We start from the raw sequence: 20,908 nt of genomic DNA, 5'->3' as shown, positions 1-20,908 counted from the left end.
TAGTGCGTTCGCAGGTAAACGCCACAAACACAGCAGCTGAGTAACAGAGAGAAGAAACTGGAGAAGAGGGTGTGAGAGGAGGTGTTTCTTTCTCAGACGTGGAATATAAATCTCATTTAAACCCCAAACTAGAGACAACGCTGTTAAATTAGTAAATTTACTCAAGAAACAGCTGCTGTTCTGATTTAAAGCTCCTCGTTATAATGGCGACCTCATGGACTCTAGATGTTCCTCTAGATGTTCCTCTGATAATCAGATTAACTCCTGATGGATGAGGAGGACAGGTGGTGGTGGTGGTAACCATGGTAACCTTTACTAATCATCATCAGGTGAGGAGTCTCCAGGAGAAACATGGAATCCATGTCCACACATTCAGGACTGGACACTAACATGGAGGAGGACATACTTCTTCTTCTTGCCCTTGTTCTCCTTCTTCATCTTTTTTTACTCATTCTTCTTCCTCCACCTCCTTTCTTCTAGTTTTTCTTACTTCTTCACTTCCTCATCTTTGTCTTCCTTCTCCTTCTTGTCCACCTTCCTCATCCTCCTACTCCTTTCTTCTCCTTTTTCTCCTTCTTTTTCCTCATGTCTTCATTCTCCTTCTCCACCTTCTCCTCCTCCAGAGTGTTTAAAAAGATGAACCAAGCTGGAATCCATGTGGACAGAGACGTTGGAGACATCTTCTAAGACTCTACACATTCAGGACTGGAGGAAGACATGGAGGAGGAGGACATGGAGGAGGACATGGAGGAGGAGACACTTCTTCTCCCCCTTGTTTTTCTCCTTTTTCTTTCTCCTTTTACCTTTTTTTGGTCATTCTTCTTCCTCCACCTTCTCCACATCCTCATCTCCTTCCTTCTTCTTCGTCTTACTTTGTCACTTCCTCATCTTTTCTTCTTCCTTCTCCTCCTTCTCTCGTCTTCTTCTTCCCTTTGTTTTCCTTCCTTCTTGTCCTTCTTCCTCCTCCTCCTCTTCTCCCCCCCATCTCTTCCTCCTCATTTTCTTCTCCTCTTCCAGTGTTTGAGAAGATGAACCAAGATGGAATCCATGTGGACAGAGACGATGGAGACGTGGAGACATCTTGGTCGTCTTCTAAGACTCCATACATTCAGGACATGGAGGAGGACATGGAGGAGGAGATTTCTTTGACTTCTTCCCCTTGTTCTCCTCCATCTTTTTTTTCTCCTTCTTCTTTATCCTTTTCACATTTTATTACTCATTCTTCTTCCTCCACCTTCTCCATGTCCTCATCTCCTTCCTTCTTCTTCTTCATCTCCTAGTTTGTCTTAGTCACTTCCTCATCTTCCTCCTTCTTCTTTTTCCTCATGTCTTCCTCCTCATTTTCTTCTTCTTCTTTGTCCTCCTCCAGAGTGTTTGAAAAGACTAACCAAGCTGGAATCCATGTGGACAGAGACGTTGCTCGTCTTCTTCTACTCCACATTAAGCCCCGCCCCCCAATGATCTGATTGGTCCAGCAGATCTTTACAGGAGCAGAATCAGTTCCTCAACAGAGAGACTCCAGAACAACTTTCCTCCACAGAAATATTTTTCTAGACGTGTTATCTGGTCTGGGTTTCACATCTTATTTGTTCTTTCTATATAAACTAGTTCTTCTTCTGCTTCTTCTTCTTCTTGTCGTAAGGAGTTCATCGTTATGTTTTCTCGTTCGCATCGAAGGCTGCAGATAAACATCAACACTAGTAACTGGAAAGTAAAAGTGGAGATGAGTTATTCGAGAGTTCCTGCAGCAGAACGAGAACAGACGGTACGAGGTAAAGAGCCGTGATGCGTGTTTAATTTAAAATAAAGGCGCATGTAGACGATACGACACAAACGCAGAGTGTACCCTTTGAAAAAGGCTGTGTTTTATTGAAATACAGCAGACATCAACAGGTTGTTTTGCTGACCCGGGCAACGGAAACAGGACTGGAATACTTTTTCAATCAAATCAAATATCGATGGCTGTTGTTGTTTCTGTGTTTACACTAAAAACCCGCGGCCCGGCCCGGCCCGAGCCGACTCACTTCAGGCCACGAGCTCATCATTTAAAGTTGTGTCTGCAGAAAGAAACAGAAACAAGCTGGTGCTCCAAATCGGTTCAAAGATGCTGGTATTCAAAGTTGGGCTTTACTGGATTTGGTTTGAAACAGTGTTCAGGCCTGTTTGAGTGCCCAGGGCTGGTTGTTTGATAGTAGCAGTAGTAGAAGAAGCAGAACCTCAGTTATGAAGCAGGACTGGCCTCAACCCCCATTTAAAAGACATTTAAAGCACCTGGTTTTCCCAAAAAAATAAAGTCGTCGGACGCCATCCTCCTAAAAGCTCGTGTCAAGTTTGACGTGTAGAAAATTACTAAATCTAAACCTGACTTTTTGATCATTTTGCAGAAGCTTTGCAGCAGTTATCGTCTTTCATTTGACTTCTTTCTGCAGCCTGAAAGAAACCCTGTCAGTACCTACAGCATGTCGATGTTTGCATTGAAGAAGGTTTACATGCATTTAAGTGAAAATCCAGCAGGAAGAGTCCAAACACTCGGTCTGATTTAAATGTCTGGGACGCTCTTCAAATAATAAAACGCTCCTGTCACGTCTTGATTGTCTCGAGTCGTAAAACAAGTGACTCAGAAAGTAGTGAAACAACGAAGATGCACCTGTTTACCTGTTTATCTACATGTGATCAGAGCACAGGTGAAGTCTGAGGACGGATGAAGAGCCGTGACGTCAACCTGACAGCCGAGGACGGAGGAGGCCAGATCTGCTTTTAAACACTGCAGCTAGTGTCTGGGAGTTTAGTCCAGGACGAACATTAACTTTTATATCACCTCGATGGTTCGTGAGAGATTTTTGAGGAAGCCAGGTGCTCACAGAGATAAAATTTCCGAACGAGCAAACAGAGCAAAGTTTAAATAAAACGTAGGAAGGACTCGAGCACGCCGGTCGAACGGTTTTACTGTAGAGTCAATAAATCTGAAGTCCTCCTTACAACAGGAAGAGACATTTAGTCTGAACTGCTAACCGCTAACATGCTAGCAAACCAGGAACATAGCTAGCGAGCATGCTAGCTGCCACTTACTAAAACTGGCAGCTAAAGAGAGATTTTTTTTTTTTAGTTTTCTTATAAAATCGCAGGAAACATCTGCGCTAAATCAAAGAGAGCTACGTTGCTAACGAGCTACGTTAGCCTTCAAGGGAAACTAAACTATTTCCTGTTAGATAACAGTTTGCAAAACGGATTAACTCGACGTCCTGTTCTCTAAAATGTTACCGACTTAAAAACAGGCGTAACAATAAAAAGACGACTGATTGACTTTGACGCCAATAAAGTCAGATAAAGATGGCGGCGGCCGGAGACGCCACGCTGAGCTTCAAAACGCAGAAAATCGTTTTAGCCTCTTTAAAGAATGAAGCCTGACACCACGACTATTGTGTGGTCTAACGGCTCAAACTTCACGACATCTCACAAATCTCCAACAAACACTTTTTCAGAGTTTTCAGTCTTTGTGAAAAATGTCAGGAGGTTAATCAACATTTGCAAACTCTTCACACAGGTTTCGTCGCGTCGCAGCTTTTCCTCTTTGTCTTTATCAGACGTAGATAAATTAATTACAGCTTGTTAATAATGTATTTTGTTTTATCTGTGTGTGATAAATAATCCTCACAGTTCCCCAGCGTGCCACCAGCGTGCTCGGCTCCCTTCCCCTTCCTATTCAACATTCAGACAGTTTAAAAACCCCCGAATACATTCAACAATTCATTCGTCAGAAAAATATTCAATTAAAACTTTACACTTGCAAAAATAAAATTCTCTTGGAAGCTTTCTAAGGCCGTGCGTGCGCCAGGAGGCTGTGCGTCTGACGGAGAGCGTTACCGAAGCTACGAGTTAAAAACTAAAAGAAAGAAAACTGTGACGCAAAGAAAAGAAAGAAAACGTTGAAACTGCAGCCGGAGCTGAAACCTCCGACCGCCGGACGGAGCTGAATAACCCCCCCACCCCCCCATCCCACCCCACCCCACCCACCCTGCTGTTTGCTTGTTGAGGCCAGCCCTGGTATGCATTTGTAAATACAGTATTTCAGATATATGTAGTCTTATCATCTTTAAATCTGACCAGGACACTACAGCGGCAGAAGCGATACATAAAGAAGCTCATATCTTGTTTTTAACTATTATTCTTTTTGTCGGAATGGAACTAGACTCAAACTAAGCCTACCGAGCCAACATGTAGTTATGCATTGAATAAAAGGCTATTTATCTTTTTCTTTTCTTTTTTCTGGTTGTTGTTTATCACAGGTGTGTTTGATGGTGTGCAGGACGACGAAGAGAAAGAGAGAAAGAGAGAGAGAACGAAGGGACAGAGAAGAAAGACGACGGAGGAGGAAGTGACAGAAAAAGAAAGGTTAGATTCAGGCAGCATGATTCTGGATTGTGTTTTTCTTTGCTGTCGAGTTTTGTGTGTTGCGTTGAATCCTTCTGCGTTTGCCTCCACGATGACACGTCCTCGAAACTGCTTTAGTATTTTTTTTTTTGTTCCTCATCGGTTTTAAAAACCAACATCCGCCACCGTCGTACGAGCGAGAAGTGCAGGTTGGTTTGAGTTTCTGTTTTTTTTTTTTCCTTTTGACTTTTTCTTCAAAAAAGGGTTCCAGACAGAGTGGCTACGATAATAATAATAATAATATAATAATAATAGAATAATAGCACTTGACTTCACTTCAGCACAGTAAAAAAAGAAATAAAAGGTCCAAAGGTGCTTTTTTGTGTGTTTTGCTTTTTTTTTTTCTTAAATCTGATTTGATGTGAAGCGAAGTCTCCCCCCTCCTCACCCTCCTCCCTCATCCCTCCTCCTCCCTCCTCCTCCTCCTCCTCTCAGCGGGGAAGTGGCGGGCGGAAGTCCAGTGCCGGTGAGGAGGAGAAGAGGAAGAAGAAGAAGAAGAAGACGACTGAAGTATCGCCAACCGGTCCGTCATCTTTTTGTGTTGTTTTTGGTTTGTTTTGTAGTTTGTAGTGGTTCCACTCTGGGTCAGTACGAAAAAACACAGGAACACTGCTGGCACCGTGATTTATAAAGTCTGTCAACAAAAAGAGAAACCGAGAGAGAGAGAGACAGAGAGAGAGAGAGAGGGGGCTTTAAAAGCACAAAGAAAGAAAAAGAAGGGCTTTGTGGGGGAGGAGGGGGGAGGACGGGGGAGGAAGAGGGGACGTGTTTGCTCCCATTTTACAAAATGTAACAAAAAAATCTTCTCGCAAAATTGTACAAATCTGTAGCAATACAGGAAAAAACAAACTAACAAACAAACTGACATAGATATCTATTTACAAGAAGAAGAAGAAGAAGAAGAAGAAGAGGAGAAGAAGAAGAGGAGAAGAAGAGGAGAACCCTTTTTTCTATCTTTTTTTCTAAAGTGTAGTGAGAACGCAGCAGATCCAGCTTTGGCACTCGGCGTTTGTGTTTGTTTGTTTGTCTCTGATCCGCCCGGACGCTTCGCTCAGCTGCTGCTGCTGCTGCTGCTGCTGCAGGCTCCTCATCCTCATCCTCATCCTCACGTCTCCACGGCAACGCAGGTCACGCACAGCATCACCTCATCCTCATCCTCATCCTCATCCTCATCCGTCCATCCCGTCCCGTCGAGTTCATGACCTGCTGACCCTCCCCCTCCCTCCCGGCTCCACGGACACTTAAAGGGAGCGTTCAGGGTCTGACGGTGAAGATCATTGAAGCTCATTCATTCATTCATTCATTCATCTCCTCTAGAGGGTCATGGGGGGTCTGCTGGAGCCTATCCCAGCTGTCATTGGTCTAGAGGGGGGGTCCACCCTGGACAGGTCTCCAGTCTATCACAGGGCTAACACAGAGAGACACTCACACCTACGGCCAATTTAGAATCACCAATGAACCTAACCAGCATGTCTTTGGACGGTGGGAGGAAGCTGGAGAACCTGGAGAGAACCCACGCAGACACAGGGAGAACATGCAGACTACACACAGAAAGGAACCAGTCGGCCTGGATTAGAACCTAGAACCTTCAGGCTGTGAGTCAAGCTTCCTCTTAAAGGGACCGTCGGCTCAGTTAAAGGGACGGTTCTTACTCTTCTTAAAGGGACGTGAAGCTGATGGAGGTGAATCTATATTTTATGAGTTTTATTCTCTACGATGAGTCAAAACGACCAGAGATGAATATTTATCTTCTTCCTCTCAGAAATAAACCTCCGTATAAAACGTACGGCTCCAAGCTACGAAGGAGCTGCCCCCTCTGGTTGACCTCTGACCTCTGACCTCTGACCTGTAACCACTGCATCTAATCTTCTCAGAGGGATGTTTCAGTGGAGAGAGTTTTAAGACGTTTAAAGAGAATATTTTTAATTTACTGATAACAGCAGCCGTGTTTCCAAACGAGTGTCGAGTAAGTTGGAAAAGAAGTTTTGTGAATCATTTAACACTGAGTCCTGATCTGGTCCTAAATGTCCTAGAGTTGGTCTCCTGTAGCTTCCTAAAGTCTGTCCTTGTCTTCTCCTGGAGGCGACTGGTTTGACTCTAACCGCCACTAAAACGGAAGAAGAAGAAGAAGTTCTGATTCTCCAGAGTCGTGGTTTTGGTTTACGGCAGAGAGCTGAAATAAATAACTACATTATATAAAAGATCAGACTTGGCTGAAGCTTCAGACCATTACCAGCATTTTAAAACTACCTGGATCAGGACGTCTCTAGCTGGTAGTGTCACATTTAGTGTCTAGAGACGGAGACAAAGAAATAAAATGGTTCCAATAAACGCAGCAAAGACTCAACGACTCCTCGTGTGCAGCAACTTTCTAAACTTGGTTTTTGGAAACACGGCCAATGTCTCATCATGTCTGTCCACCACTCTACCACCAGACCCAGAGAGAGGGGGACGTTCAAGAGGACAGAGATCTGACACAGGGACACAGGCGTCCCATGATGCATCACTGCGCAAAGACAGAGGGTCGTCTTTTATCCGCCTGCTTTAATAAATAACTTCACAGAATAAAAGATGACGTTTCCTGTGACTCGACATTTGATTCAGACAAAAGAAAAAGAAGCGAGCGGTGCATGATGGGTAATGTAGGCGGGTTTAAATGTTAAGGCTTAGCAGAGACCGGTTTAGTCCAGGAGTTTAAGAGGAGGTTTGAAGCTAGAAAATAAAAAACACTTGTGTACGTTAAAGGGACTGAAATGTAACGGAGGGATGGTTTATTATCTTCACACGTCAAGACCCTGAAGTTTCCTGTTAATTTAAACCCATGGAGGAAGAGGAGGAGGAAGAAGAGGAGGAGGAGGAGGAGGAGGAGGAGGAGGAGGAGGAGGAGGAGGCGGCTGCAGGTCTGGATGTGATGTGACGACGAGGGAGGACGTTTTGTGCGTGAGCTGGGATGCAACAATCACCAGATAAAAATCGATAAAAAGAAAAAAACATCTGATAGTTAAAACTCTTCTCTTCGGTTTCTTTCCTCCTCTATGTTTCCAGCAGCGGTGGGGGGGGGACGAGGCGGTGGTGGGACGAGGCGGTGGTGGGACGGGGGGAGGAGAGGAAAATCCTATTTGCACCTGAAATGGACAGAGGACAGACAGAGGAATTAAAAACTCGACCGGCACAAGAGAACTCAGATCATTCCCAGCAAATAAAAAAAAAAAAAGAGGGAAACAAAACAAAACCCAAACAAAGGAGAGGAGGATTAAAAGGCAAAGCCAGGAGCCGGTGATCCCGGACGCCTGGCGCTGACGGGAACTGGGACACGTTGTGAAATAACGGCGGCGGTGGCGGCGGCGGTGGAGGCGGACCCGACCGGCCGGCGCTCTCTCTCCTAATCCACATAAGAGGGAAACTGTGTTGAACTTGTGTTTTTGTGATTAAACGAGGTCGATGTGATTATTACACAAACAGGACAATGAACAGAGTCTGGATATACGTCACTGAGGCAAATATAAAGACTGATGTAAAGGATGGAGGCGCCAGGGTTTATTAAAGAACAGGAGGAGGAGGAGGAGGAGGAGCCTATCATCTATATGTTATTATGGGATGTTCTGCTGATTAAATGAGCCGCAGTGATTAGTGACACAGGACTCATGTTTCTATCTTTACCCTCAACCATCTCAATCAGCCACAACATTGTGACAGTTCAATGTTCTGCTGGGAAACGTCTGGACCTGGCATTCATTGGTGTGGATGTTACTTAGACATGTAGCACCCACCTAGACCAGACCAGGCACCCCCACCCCACCTAGACCAGACCAGGCACCCCCACCCCATAGCAATGACACTCCTTGATGGCAGCAGCCATCCCCAGCAGGATGCAGCCTGACACAGACACACACACAAAAACACTTTAGGAACAACTAAAAAAACATGAAGAACAGCACAAGGTGTTGACCTGGCCTCCAAATTCACTAGATCCCAAACTGATCAAGTATCTGTGGGATGATCCACAGAGGCCCCTCCCCTCAAAGACCCCCCACCACAGGACACCCTCAGAAGGCCCATGTCCATTCTCTGATAAGAGCTACACAATATTAGGAAGGTGGTCATAATGATATGGCTGATCAGTGTGTGTGCCAGTTAATAATGGACCTCAGGTTTTATCCATATAATTATCACGTTATCTTTATGCTCTCCCATCCTCCCTCCATGTTTCATGACTTATAGCCGTGTTTAATATTCCTGTTGTTAACGAGACTCGTCTCAGACATTTATCACATTTTACCGACTGAAACAATTAATCCAGTTTTTATTTCTTCGTCTGTATTTTGACGCCGTTTCCTCTTGGATTAATTACAGAAAGTGAAATACAAGAAAATAAAGATAAATGTTTTAATTTAAAGCCGCAAAAACACGACCACGTTTCTGTCAACGACAAATCACCGAAAAGAAAAAAAGGCAAATAAATAAATAAATTAGAGGTGAAGAAAACTAAAGGTGGTGTTTTCCCCTGAGGAGCTGGTGGAGACCAAACCAGAGAGTGTGAATATTAAACGTCTCCTCTGTTGCTCTGCGTCGTCTGCTGGATGTGGGAAGTGTTTGCAGACGCATCAGCTTTAACAGCTTCATGTGATGACAGCTCCAGCAGATTAACGTCATGACGAGTCTGCTAAACAAATAAATAAATAATAATAATATAAAAAGAATAAATGTAAAAGGGCTGTGCATGTCTGAAAGTTTTGCATCATGTTGTGAAAGTCTAAAAAAGTTCTGTCAGTTGAATCCAAATGAATGAATTTAACCTAAAGAGATGTTTTAAAGGTTTTTATTCCTCTTATTAACATGAAGTAATAAATATAAGTTCCTGTTGTTCGACACCAGCAGAGCGACACCGTGACGACTCCTGTCCAGAATCTTCTCCAGAACAAACTCAGAGGATGTTCTGCATCTACAGATAATTATCTCCTATTAGAGTCCTCCTTCTTCACAGCCTTCCTCTTAGTTTCTTTACTTTGTCACCGTCTGAAACCTTGTTAAAGTTTGTAAAAGAGTTTTGAAACCATCCAACCAAACTCAACTAAAGTTTTAAAGGAATCAAACCTCACTGTTCAGAGAGCTGACCTCTCTGTTCACAGTTAGTTGGTTATTAAAGCAGAATAATCATCAGAGCATGTGAGGAGAAAATAATAATATGGTTATGTTTGAAAATCAACAACGAATAAAAACTGGAAAAGTTCTGCAAAAGTGCACAAATGAAATCAGCTGAGAGTCGACTAAACCAGACGTAGAGGAGTCAAACCTCCTCCTCCTCCTCCTCCTCCTCCTCCTCCTCCTCCTCCTCCTCCTCCTCCCAAACAAAACTGACCGACAATAAAAATTAAAGTTTGACTGGATAATAACGTAAAGTCAAAACAATAATTCAGTTTAATTATCAAACCAAGAAATGACTTTTAACTTCAGGAACTCAGCTTCAGATACACTATATTACCAAAAGTATTCGCTCACCCATTCAAATGATCAGAATCAGGTGTTCTAATCACTTGGCCTGGCCCCAGGTGTATAAATTCAAGCACTCAGGCATGCAGACTGTGAAACAAGACATTTGTGAAAGAATGGGCCGCTCTCAGGAGCTCAGTGAATTCCAGCGTGGAACTGTCATAGGATGCCACTTGTGCAACAAATCCAGTCGTGAAATTTCCTCGCTCCTAAATATTCCACAGTCAACTGTCAGCTCTATTATAACAAAATGGAAGCGTTTGGGAAAAACAGCAACTCAGCCATGAAGTGGTAGGCCACGTAAAGTGACGGAGAGGGGTCAGCGGATGCTGAAGCGCATAGTGCAAAGAGGTCGCCGACTTTCTGCACAGTCAATTGCTACAGAGCTACAAACTTCATGTGACCTTCAGATTAGCCCAAGTACAGTACGCAGAGAGCTTCATGGAATGGGTTTCCATGGCCGAGCAGCTGCAGCCAAGCCACACATCACCAAGTGCAATGCAAGGCGTCGGATGCAATGGTGTAAAGCACGCCGCCACTGGCCTCTAGAGCAGTGGAGACGCGTTCTCTGGAGTGATGAATCACGCTTTTCCATCTGGCAATCTGATGGACGAGTCTGGGTTTGGAGGTTGCCAGGAGAACGGTACATTTCAGATTGCATTGTGCCAACTGTGAAATTTGGTGGAGGAGGAATTATGGTATGGGGTTGTTTTTCAGGAGCTGGGCTTGGCCCCTTAGTTCCAGTGAAAGGAACATTGAATGCTTCAGGATACCAAAACATTTTGGACAATTCCATGCTCCCAACCTTGTGGGAACAGTTTGGAGCGGGCCCCTTCCTCTTCCAACATGACTGTGCACCAGTGCACAAAGCAAGGTCCATAAAGACGTGGATGACAGAGTCTGGTGTGGATGAACTTGACTGGCCTGCACAGAGTCCTGACCTGAACCCGATAGAACACCTTTGGGATGAATTAGAGCGGAGACTGAGAGCCAGGCCTTCTCGACCAACATCAGTGTGTGACCTCACCAATGCGCTTTTGGAAGAATGGTCAAAAATTCCTATAAACACTCTCCTCAACCTTGTGGACAGTCTTCCCAGAAGAGTTGAAGCTGTAATAGCTGCAAAAGGTGGACCGACATCATATTGAATTCTATGAGTTAGGAATGGGATGGCACTTCAGTTCATAGAATGAGTAAAGGCAGGTGAGCGAATACTTTTGGTAATATAGTGTACGATCTGGTACCTGATGTAATAAGAATGTTTCACAGTTGGTCTCTAACGTCACTAACCTTTAACTTTATTTAAAGGTTTATATAAATTCATAGACAGTCAGTACCTGGGTCTACATCTGGATCACAGACTGGACTGGTCTTCTAACATAGACTCAGTCTCTATGTCCTCAGGAGGCTAAGGTGGTTTAATATCTGCAGGAAGCTGCTGGACATGTTCTACCAGACTATTGTTGACAGTGTCTTCTTGTACACTGTGGTGTCCTGGGGGGACAGCACTAAGAAGAAGGACACCTCACGGCTGGACAAGCTGATCCAGAAGGAGGACTCTGTGGTAGGGACAGAGCTGGAGTCCCTGAACAAACTCTGGTCCATCATGGACAATGTCCTCCACCCTCTACAGGACACCACAACACCATCTATCCATCTATCCATCTATCCATCTTATATGTTTCCTTTATGGTTCCTTTCTACATTCCTTCCTTTCTTCACTCCTTCCCCTTTTCCTTTCTTTCTTTCCCTCATACTTTCCACGTTTCTTCTTTCCTTATTTCCTTCCTTCCTACATTTGTTCTTTGCTTCCTTGCTTCCTTTCCACATTCCTTCTTTCCCTTCTACAATTCCTTTATTCTTTTATCTTCTTCCTTCCTTCGTTTTTTTCCTGTGTCTTGTTTCATTCCTTCTTATCTTTCTTCTTTTCCACATTTCTTATTTCCTTATTTCATTCCTACATTTATTCTTTCCTGTTGTGTCTTATTTCCTTCATTCTTTCCTTCCTAACTTTCCCATGCTTCCTTCTACTATATTATTGTATATATGGTCTTACTGTTTATAGGTCTTATTCTTTCTTTCTTTTTATAAATAATTCTGTTTTTGTATTTTTATTCTGTAGTTTGTTGGCGTAGCTGTGAGGAACTCAATTTCCCCCCAGAGATAAATAAAGTATTTCTGCTTCTGATTCTGATTAAAGTTTCACTTTTGTTATTAAAGTTACAAAAAAAAGTATTTAAAAAAAAACACATAAAGCATTTATAAAATCTGCTTCACATTAATTCACTTGTTGGGGCTGGTATTTTTATTTTTCTCCACAGTGGGATAAATAAAAGTTTGTTTTTAACTGTAGTGTTAAAGTGACAGGCAGCGTTTTGTTTGCTGAAGCTTCACTCGCTGCATATTGATTATTGATTTTAACTGTCAGACGCTGATTTTGAAGACGCAGCAACGATCCTTCAAACAACCGTGAGAGGAGTTGAGCCCCCGTCTTGTTTGAGTCTGTTTGTGTCTCCAGGAAATCATCCTGAAGCGACTCTATTTGGATGAGATAAAGCAGAAACATTGAGACGTTCAATCTTCTGTCAGAACAGACAGAGGAGGGAACGAGCTGTCATCACACTTTACCCCAGGCGGGGGCTTTTATCTATCAAACCTTGCAGCAACGGGGGGTCTGCTGCTATTTTAAACCTCCAATAAGGGCTGCTTTCTCCCCAAAATTATCCTGAAGTCAGCTGCAGCCAAAACTCACACAGCTACACACACAGACGCTGACCGGCTGCAGGAGGTTTGTTTGCTGCCCGGGATCGAGGTGTTGGCTTCAGCTCTGATAGAGCGGGGGGTGGGACGGGACGGGGGGGGGGTCTGAATACCTGCAGCCACGGAGTCAGGAGATATTTTTTATGAAAACAGCAAATTAAATAACAATGTGAGACGTAGTGAATTACTCGGCTTCAGCTGCAACTTTACTTATTTTATTTAGAGGTAGACTGAGACCAAACTCAGAGTTAAAAGAGACGTCGATGATTATGTTTCTCAATAAGGAAGCGAAGCGTCCACCTTAAAGTCCAGGAGTGAACACTGATCTGGTCTCTGGTGTCCAGGTTAAACAGGTCCAGGAGTGAACACTGATCTGGTCTCTAGTGTCCAGGTTAAACAGGTCCAGGTGTGAACACTGATCTGGTCTCTAGTGTCCAGGTGTGAACACTGATCTGGTCTCTAGTGTCCAGGTTAAACAAGTCCAGGTGTGAACACTGACCTGGTCTCTAGTGTCCAGGTGTGAACACTGATCTGGTCTTTAGAGTCCAGGTTAAACAGGTCCAGGTGTGAACACTGATCTGGTCTCTAGAGTCCAGGTTAAACAGGTCCAGGTGTGAACACTGACCTGGTCTCTAGTGTCCATGTTAACAAGGTCCAGGTGTGAACACTGATCTGGTCTCTAGAGTCCAGGTTAAACAGGTCCAGGTGTGAACACTGACCTGGTCTCTAGTGTCCATATTAACAAAGTCCAGGTGTGAACACTGATCTGGTCTCTAGAGTCCAGGTTAAACAGGTCCAGGTGTGAACACTGACCTGGTCTCTAGTGTCCATGTTAACAAGGTCCAGGTGTGAACACTGATCTGGTCTCTAGAGTCAAGGTTAAACAGGTCCAGGTGTGAACACTGACCTGGTCTCTAGTGTCCATGTTAACAAGGTCCAGGTGTGAACACTGATCTGGTCTCTAGAGTCCAGGTTAAACAGGTCCAGGTGTGAACACTGACCTGGTCTCTAGAGTCCAGGTTAAACAGGTCCAGGTGTGAACACTGATCTGGTCTCTAGAGTCCAGGTTAAACAGGTCCAGGTGTGAACACTGACCTGGTCTCTAGTGTCCATGTTAACAAGGTCCAGGTGTGAACACTGATCTGGTCTCTAGAGTCCAGGTTAAACAGGTCCATGTGTGAACACTGACCTGGTCTCTAGTGTCCATATTAACAAAGTCCAGGTGTGAACACTGATCTGGTCTCTAGAGTCCAGGTTAAACAGGTCCAGGTGTGAACACTGACCTGGTCTCTAGTGTCCATGTTAACAAGGTCCAGGTGTGAACACTGATCTGGTCTCTAGAGTCCAGGTTAAACAGGTCCAGGTGTGAACACTGACCTGGTCTCTAGTGTCCATGTTAACAAGGTCCAGGTGTGAACACTGATCTGGTCTCTAGAGTCCAGGTTAAACAGGTCCAGGTGTGAACACTGACCTGGTCTCTAGAGTCCAGGTTAAACAGGTCCAGGTGTGAACACTGATCTGGATTCTAGTGTCCAGGTTAAACAGGTCCAGGTGTGAACACTGATCTGGTCTCTAGAGTCCAGGTTAAACAACTAATCTGAACTAGAATCAACTCAGGAAATAAATCAGATCTTAACATGTGAGAGTCTTTCCATCTTGTTCCAAAATCTGGATCATGTCTCCAAGTCAACAACCAGTTGTTCATGGTTCTGATCCAGTGGTAGGTAGAGATCCGAGATAGAGACACATTTTAATTAAGACCAGGTGTCAGCATTTAGAGACATGGACAGGTGAGACCAGGTGTTAATGTGAGGTCTGAACGAGTCCAGAGACCATGAACGGTAACGAAAGTTGTAGCGACAATTGACTTAACTTTGAGGTGACAACCAATGGGAGCGTCCACCATTTTGGTTCCTACCACCACCCACAAGGTACCAGCTACCCTCTCCACACTACATTAACTTTGACAGAAAGATTTATTGTCGACTCTAGGAGAAGACAAGGAAGACAAGAAAGACTTACAACTCTCACCGTTTATCCAGTCAGCCTCCCAGACGCGTCCTCCGCCATCTTCCTCTCTCGGTCCAGGAGCAGCTCCCGTCCTCTCCTCGGATGTCCGTCCTCAAGCCAGCTCCCGAACACCTCCCGCGCTCCTCCCATGACTCCCCCGTTCTGTCCCCCGTTCTTCAGCTCCGCCGCGCTCTGCTGCCTCAGTCTGGTAAACCAGTTCAACAGCAGGTTAACAGGAAGCCACGGCTGCAGGTCAGTGATAACGGCATACTGAACAAACACTGATTTATGTTAAAGGAACCCTGTGGTGCGTTCTGCCACTAGGGGCGCTATAGAGCAATGTTGTGTTTTTCTTCATTAAACATGTTTCTTAGTTGTAGTATGTGAGAAACGCTCTGGATACAACTAGAGTGGAAATTAAAAAAATTAATAACAGTTTTAAGAATATTTGTTGTTCAAAATCTAATTTTGAGCCACTGAGGTGATTGCCCACAATTATATTTAACACTAGTGGGTCATGAGTGGAGGATAATTATAATAAAGAAAAACTAGTAATCAAAATAATTTTATTTTGAAGGAGGAAATTCTCTTTGTGTAATGTGAATACTGAGACAGTAATGACGGGATACTTTAAATGAAACTATTAATTGAAATTATTAATTATCTGAAAATCTGCTGCTGGTTTTCTTTAGCAGCGTCGTGTTGACGCATGAAATCAGCATCAACCAGAAGGATTTCATTGTGCTGTCAGTGCAGGTTTACGCTGTGGTTTGTTTCAAAGACTGAGCCTGAACCCAGAGCTGACTCGCGGGAAGAATAAAACGCTCGCCCAAATTATTCTGGAGATATTGGTTTCCAATTTAATGGCGGTGTTATTTGGCCAAACAAGTCCCAAGTTCCTTGAGCGAAAGGCAGACTAAATAAAGTCCTGACAATTTGTAGGTTAATGTCCTGAAAACCATGTTAATGTGGCAACGAGAAAACAACGGCACAAAGCCGCTGAGGAAAAGCAGAAATTTATTTTGGATGCTCAGGTCACCACAGAAGATGAAGAAACTACCAGGGGAGAAAACTAATCTTCCCTTTGGATGGTGCAATCTGGTAATATCTTGGCTGTTTACTGTAAATAAAACTGACAATTTTTATGATAAATCACATTAATTTCCATCATCTCATCTACATAAAGTAGAAGTGCTGACACAGACGAACAGATGAGACGGTATATCTGTAGTTTTGGGGCTTATTCTGCGTCTTTGTCGGCCTGTTGTGGTGAAATGTTGAGATACTTTAACTAAATGAACCAATACGACAATGAAAAACTACTTCATTAAAAGTTTTATCTTGTAATGAAGAACCAAACTCCACAGTTTATCTTGACTTGGAGCATTAAACTGTCGGTGTTCATGCTGGTTTCTACTCAACAGCTCAGTTCATCAGCATGATTTCCAACCTGGGTGAAGTTACTCTAAGGCAGTGGTTCTCAGCTGGTCTGGCTCTGGGACCCACCATCACCCTTAATGATGAGCCAAGACCCAAATCAAAGAAAAAAATCAACTTGTCAAATTCACTGAATGAAAAGATTGTTCAGCTTGAACCTGAGATAGTAGAATAGAACATCACAGTATGAAAACACAAAAAAACAAATGTAATGATACGACCAGTAAGTAGTGATGCTAGAGAGGGAACTATTCCCCTTTACACTCAACTAGCTGCATTTAATTAAAACCAAAACTCTTCACTTCAGTAACTTCAGCCTTTTTTGAACAGACTCAACAGTCTAATGTGTCAGTTAAAGTAATAATTATAAGGAATCTCAGACTCTTAAATTATTAATTGATCATTGTGTTGTGGAGATAATTTTAGTCTAAAGAGCAGTATGACGATCTGTGTGTCCAACACCTGATTGGGTCCAAATCCAATCAAATTAAAAAAGTGTGAAGAGGAAGATGTCGACAAAGAAGGAAGTAAAGATGAGAACTACATTTTGTATAATGACAAAAAAGATTCTGATTCAGATGTTTGCAATCATAAATGGCGGCTTCGGAATCACACAAACTCTTTATTTATTTCATCTTCTGTGTTTTATTTTTTGGTCAACGTGTTTTTCTCGTCTGTTTCTTCTTCTTGGTCTTTTTTGGTGCCTGTTCTTCACAACTATCTTCTACTGCTCACCGTAGGGCTTGTTACTTGAATTTGATTCAGATTCAGTATAACTAAGAGATATTTCAGTTTTAAAACCATTTCATTTAAAACTAAGGTCGTCATTGGTTCCAGATGTTTGTGGTTTCTCCTCAATCTTCTCCCTCTAGTTTCTCATCCTTCATGTGTCTTTATTATTCTGTGAATCAATATCGTATCTTTCAATTAAGATCAATTAGATAAATATCATTTAAACCCAGTCCTAAACTCTACACTCATCAACTCAACGCCAGAATTTCCACCATTCTGTCACCAAATTAAATAAATACGACCCTGACTGAGTCCTTCAACAAAAGAGACAAATATTTTTATGTTTCCTGTTCATGTAAATGTTAAATTTATCTCAGCTGCAGTTCATGACCCTTAAAGCATCTAGCATACCAATCTTCTTATTAGGGTAATTATGAACCGTGTAAGTTTTTTTGCTCACAGAACCTTCTTGCTAATGAGGCATCAGCACTAACAACCACACACCACGGTGCCGCCCACAACAAAACACATGTAAAACTTAAAAAAACTGAATAAAGTACCTGCCAACAAACCGGTCTTGGAGCTCTTCATGCTGTTGGCTGTTGAGACTGTTGCCGCGCTGCTCCATCAACCAGCCCAACTCCACCTCCAGCATCTTACTGCTGTTGATGTTCGTTAGGCCTCCTTCCTGACAGCGCTGGATGATGCTGGATGGAGTGTTTTCGGGGGAGCACACCGGCGGCCCCTGCCCTCCGTTCACTCCATTGTTATGAAAAAGTTCTGTCAGCTCCATGCCACCGCCGCCGCTTTGCAGCCGGCTGTCGGCAAACCAGCGGGCGATTTCGGCGCGAGCCAATCCCGTCCGACCTTCATGTTGGCTGATCTCCTCAGGGGAAGGCCACCGCGTTTGAGCAAAATCGTCCTTGAGGAGCGCCAGGGATCGGCCGTCTGGAGGCACTGAGCAGGAATTGGGGATTGGGGCGGAAGGTGCAATAGCGCCGGGAGCCATGACGGAGAGGGCGTGAGAAGGTGGAGGAGGGCTTTTAAGGTGGCCCACACCTGTGCTTGGTTTGTGAATCCCGTTCAGCTGTAAAGTTTGCTGTTGATGCAGTTGTTTCTCAGTGATGCCCATCCTCTTCGTGCCCATGGAGTTGAGGAGGGCTTGTTCAAGGTTGTCACGAAGTGCACGGCGCTCCACGAACCAGCTGTCAATTTCCTGATGAGACAGGCGGGTGGTGGACGCCAGATTGTCCACGTCACTGTGTGATGGAAAACTGTTCCGCAAGAAGTTCTCCTCCAAGACCTTCAGTTGTTTCGCTGTTTTTCCTTTCATCCTCTCCAGCAACGGGAACTGGGTCAGGACAGAAGACTTTTGCTGAAAATCAGTTTTTGTTGCTGCTGGCGTCTCCCCAACATCCAGGTGTATAAGTCCATTGTTGTGAGTCGGGGAGGTCTGATCATGGAGCCATTTACCGTCCATGCGAGACGTCCCATTGGCCTCCGCCAGAGGACTCACTACCTTGTCTCCCCTGGTGTAGCTGGTTTTCAGCTCCACTCCTTGTTGATCTTTAAGCTTCTTGCCGTCCAAAGGGAACGCTGGAATCTGGGATGGGGGTTTGACTGGAGCGCGAATAGACTGGATAATGGGTGGCCTCCTTATCTGTGTGGTAATGAGTGGAGGAGAGTTCTGCAGGTTCAGATCAGCGGCCGGCATAGTCAGAGTGTTGGGGGGTTTTTCTTTGGAAATGATGGGCACTGTACGAGGAACAAGTAAGGGCTGTTTAAATGGAGGGGCAAAGATAGGCGCCGGCGCCGGCGCAATCGTCGGCCTCGTTAAGGACTCTGGAAAGACTATGGAGGGTAGAGACACCACTGGCTTTGTTTTGGGGCTTCCTAACGCCGAGAGTATCTTCCCTTTGGATGACGAAGATGGCGAAGATGATGGTGGTGGCATTAAAGGCACAGCAGCCGATGGCCTCTTCATCTCTGTGGGGACCAGAGGGACTGCTACAGGTCTCTTCATCTCCATGGGAACGGGAGGTGGAGCCATCGGGAGGCGATCTTTCTGGGGAGGAGGTGGCGGCGGAGGAGCCATCAGGATCTTGTCTTTATCGCCAGGATGGGGGGCGACTGCCATGACAGGTCGCTTAGACTCTGGGCCGAAAACCGACGCCAGGTGCGTTGGCATGGATCGCTTGAGTGCGTGACCGGAGCCGATGGCGACCCCAGCTGGAGCGTTCGTGGTGGTGACGACTGTTAACCCGTTGGATGTAGTCACCCGGACGTGACCTGGATGCTGGACCGTCGTGTGGACAATGGGCTGCTGAGTGGCTTTGACCGACGACTGTGAGACTGGGCTTGTAGGCAGGACGGTGAATGTGTGATGGGCGGGAGGGATTGATCCATTGAACATTTTCTTCCTAGCTTCCTCCACCTCCTCTGGCGACCAGGTGATGCCTTGCTTCAGCCGCTGGGTGGTGAACCAGACCTTGATCTGTTCCTCCGGGTGCTTGGAGGCCGCCGTAAGCCACGACAGCTCGGCGTGCGTCGGGTAAGGGAACTTATTAAAGGATGTGATCAGTGTCAGGTTGTCGTCTAAAGAAGGGTTGTATTTGGTGGTGTTCAAGGGAACGGCTATTTTTGGTACAGAGTTAAAGTTGGGTGGGCGCTGGAGCATCGGTGTGACATGGGAGAGCCCTTGCAGGATGGTGGGTTCAGGGATGATGACTGTTCCATTGATGTTCACTGCTGTGATCTGATCCTTCTGCATGAAGCCTTCCAGACGACTTTTCAGTTCACCACCTCCACAGAGCGACCGAATACTGTCCGGGGTTTTCACCGTGGTCGATATGCAAGATGGAAACACGGAGCCACTGTTGCTTTCACCCGGTTCATTTGTCTCTTCGCATTCTGCTGAATTGTCCTTGCCTTCGATTGTCTGCTCTAAGATAGTCTGATTGTTCCTTTTTATCCTCTTGAACTTGAAGTTGGTCTCCCCCGGGTGCTGGCTCTCATTGTGCTCTGTGAGCGAGTCAAACTTCTTGGTGTTGAAGTTGCAGACAGCACAGAGGTACAGAGGGTTGAGAATGACGTTGGGGTGGCTGGAGTCCACGTGCTCTTTAAAGTCATTCAGGTTCTGCGTTGAAAACGGGCAGTATTTGCACTCGTACCCTTTAGGCTGCTTTTTCTGGGACACCGGGTCAGATTCTGCTTCGTCCTTCTCCCCTCTGGCTTCTACATCTTCAGTGTCAGGAGGCTGGTCTTTACCAGACTGCTCCTCTTGTTCTAATGGCTCAGGATTTGGATTTTCGAGATTGTCCTGCCGGCTGTCTTGAATGTTTACTCTAGATTCAGATATTTCTGACTGTTCTTTTTCTATCACATCGTTGCCCGTCAGTATTTCCACGTCCATCACCTCCTCCGGGTCGTCTTGTTCATCAGGCGTGTCGCTGACGACCCGGACCATGCAGGGGGTGGACGACTTTCTACGACTGGACATGATGGCTGCTGATGCTGGTGATGACGATGGAGGTGCTGGTGTTGCTGATTGCGTTGACGATGTTTTTGGCTGCTGCTGCTGCTGGTGCTGCTGGCCGAGGACGTCAGTGTGACGGCTTTCAGGGGGGTCTTAAAGGGGAGGGTCTCAGCGGTTGGTTGTGGATTCTGTTGGGTGGGCGGAGGTGGAGTCTCCAGCGTGCGAGAGGGTGCGCAAGAACCAGCTGACGGCGCCGGCCCGGGACCGGTTGTGCAGTGGCGTCTCCCGCTCACCGGCAGTGTCAGCTACCGACCTTGGCGTCATGGGAGGGCATCACAGACGGCAGCGGAGCTCGAGCTGTGGACGCAAACACAGAGAGAGAGACGGGAAACCACTCGTTAGTACCGTCTGTGTGCAGTGAGGTGTGATGTAGGAATAAAAACCTGAGGAAAAGTCTCACTGATACAGTTGGAGGGTCCCTACAAAGTAAAAAAACAAAGAACCAGAATAATCCCTGATGGGTAGAGATAGTCTGAACGTCTGTAAGTTGTCAACTAGATGAAACATACAATT

At 45.1% G+C, this 20,908-nt stretch overlaps 1 protein-coding gene across 1 annotated transcript; it reads right to left on the bottom strand.

Annotated features, from left to right (window-relative positions):
- Positions 1–4,039: 4,039 nt before the first annotated feature.
- LOC311501119 (zinc fingers and homeoboxes protein 2-like) lies at positions 4,040–20,397 on the bottom strand. Its single transcript, XM_084562787.1, has 3 exons — positions 17,421–20,397; positions 14,713–14,896; positions 4,040–7,556 (listed from the first exon to the last, which is right to left on the bottom strand). Exons 1-2 carry the CDS (start codon positions 20,357–20,359, stop codon positions 14,716–14,718), a joined length of 3,120 nt encoding a protein of 1,039 aa, XP_084418913.1. The 5' UTR covers positions 20,360–20,397; the 3' UTR covers positions 4,040–7,556; positions 14,713–14,715.
- Between the last annotated feature and the right edge of the window lie 511 nt (positions 20,398–20,908).

The sequence above is a fragment of the Chelon labrosus genome (assembly GCF_963514085.1).
Source record: "Chelon labrosus genome assembly, chromosome: 16".
Taxonomy (NCBI): domain Eukaryota; kingdom Metazoa; phylum Chordata; class Actinopteri; order Mugiliformes; family Mugilidae; genus Chelon; species Chelon labrosus.
This window is presented reverse-complemented; position numbering and strand designations above follow the sequence as displayed.

Coding starts and splice junctions, on each gene's coding strand:
- LOC311501119 (XM_084562787.1), bottom strand. CDS start 20,359: ATGTCCAGTCGTAGAAAGTCGTCCACCCCCTGCATGGTCCGGGTCGTC. Junction 14,897..17,420: donor CAAGACCGGTTTGTTGGCAG/GTACTTTATTCA, acceptor CTGGTTTACCAG/ACTGAGGCAGCAGAGCGCGG.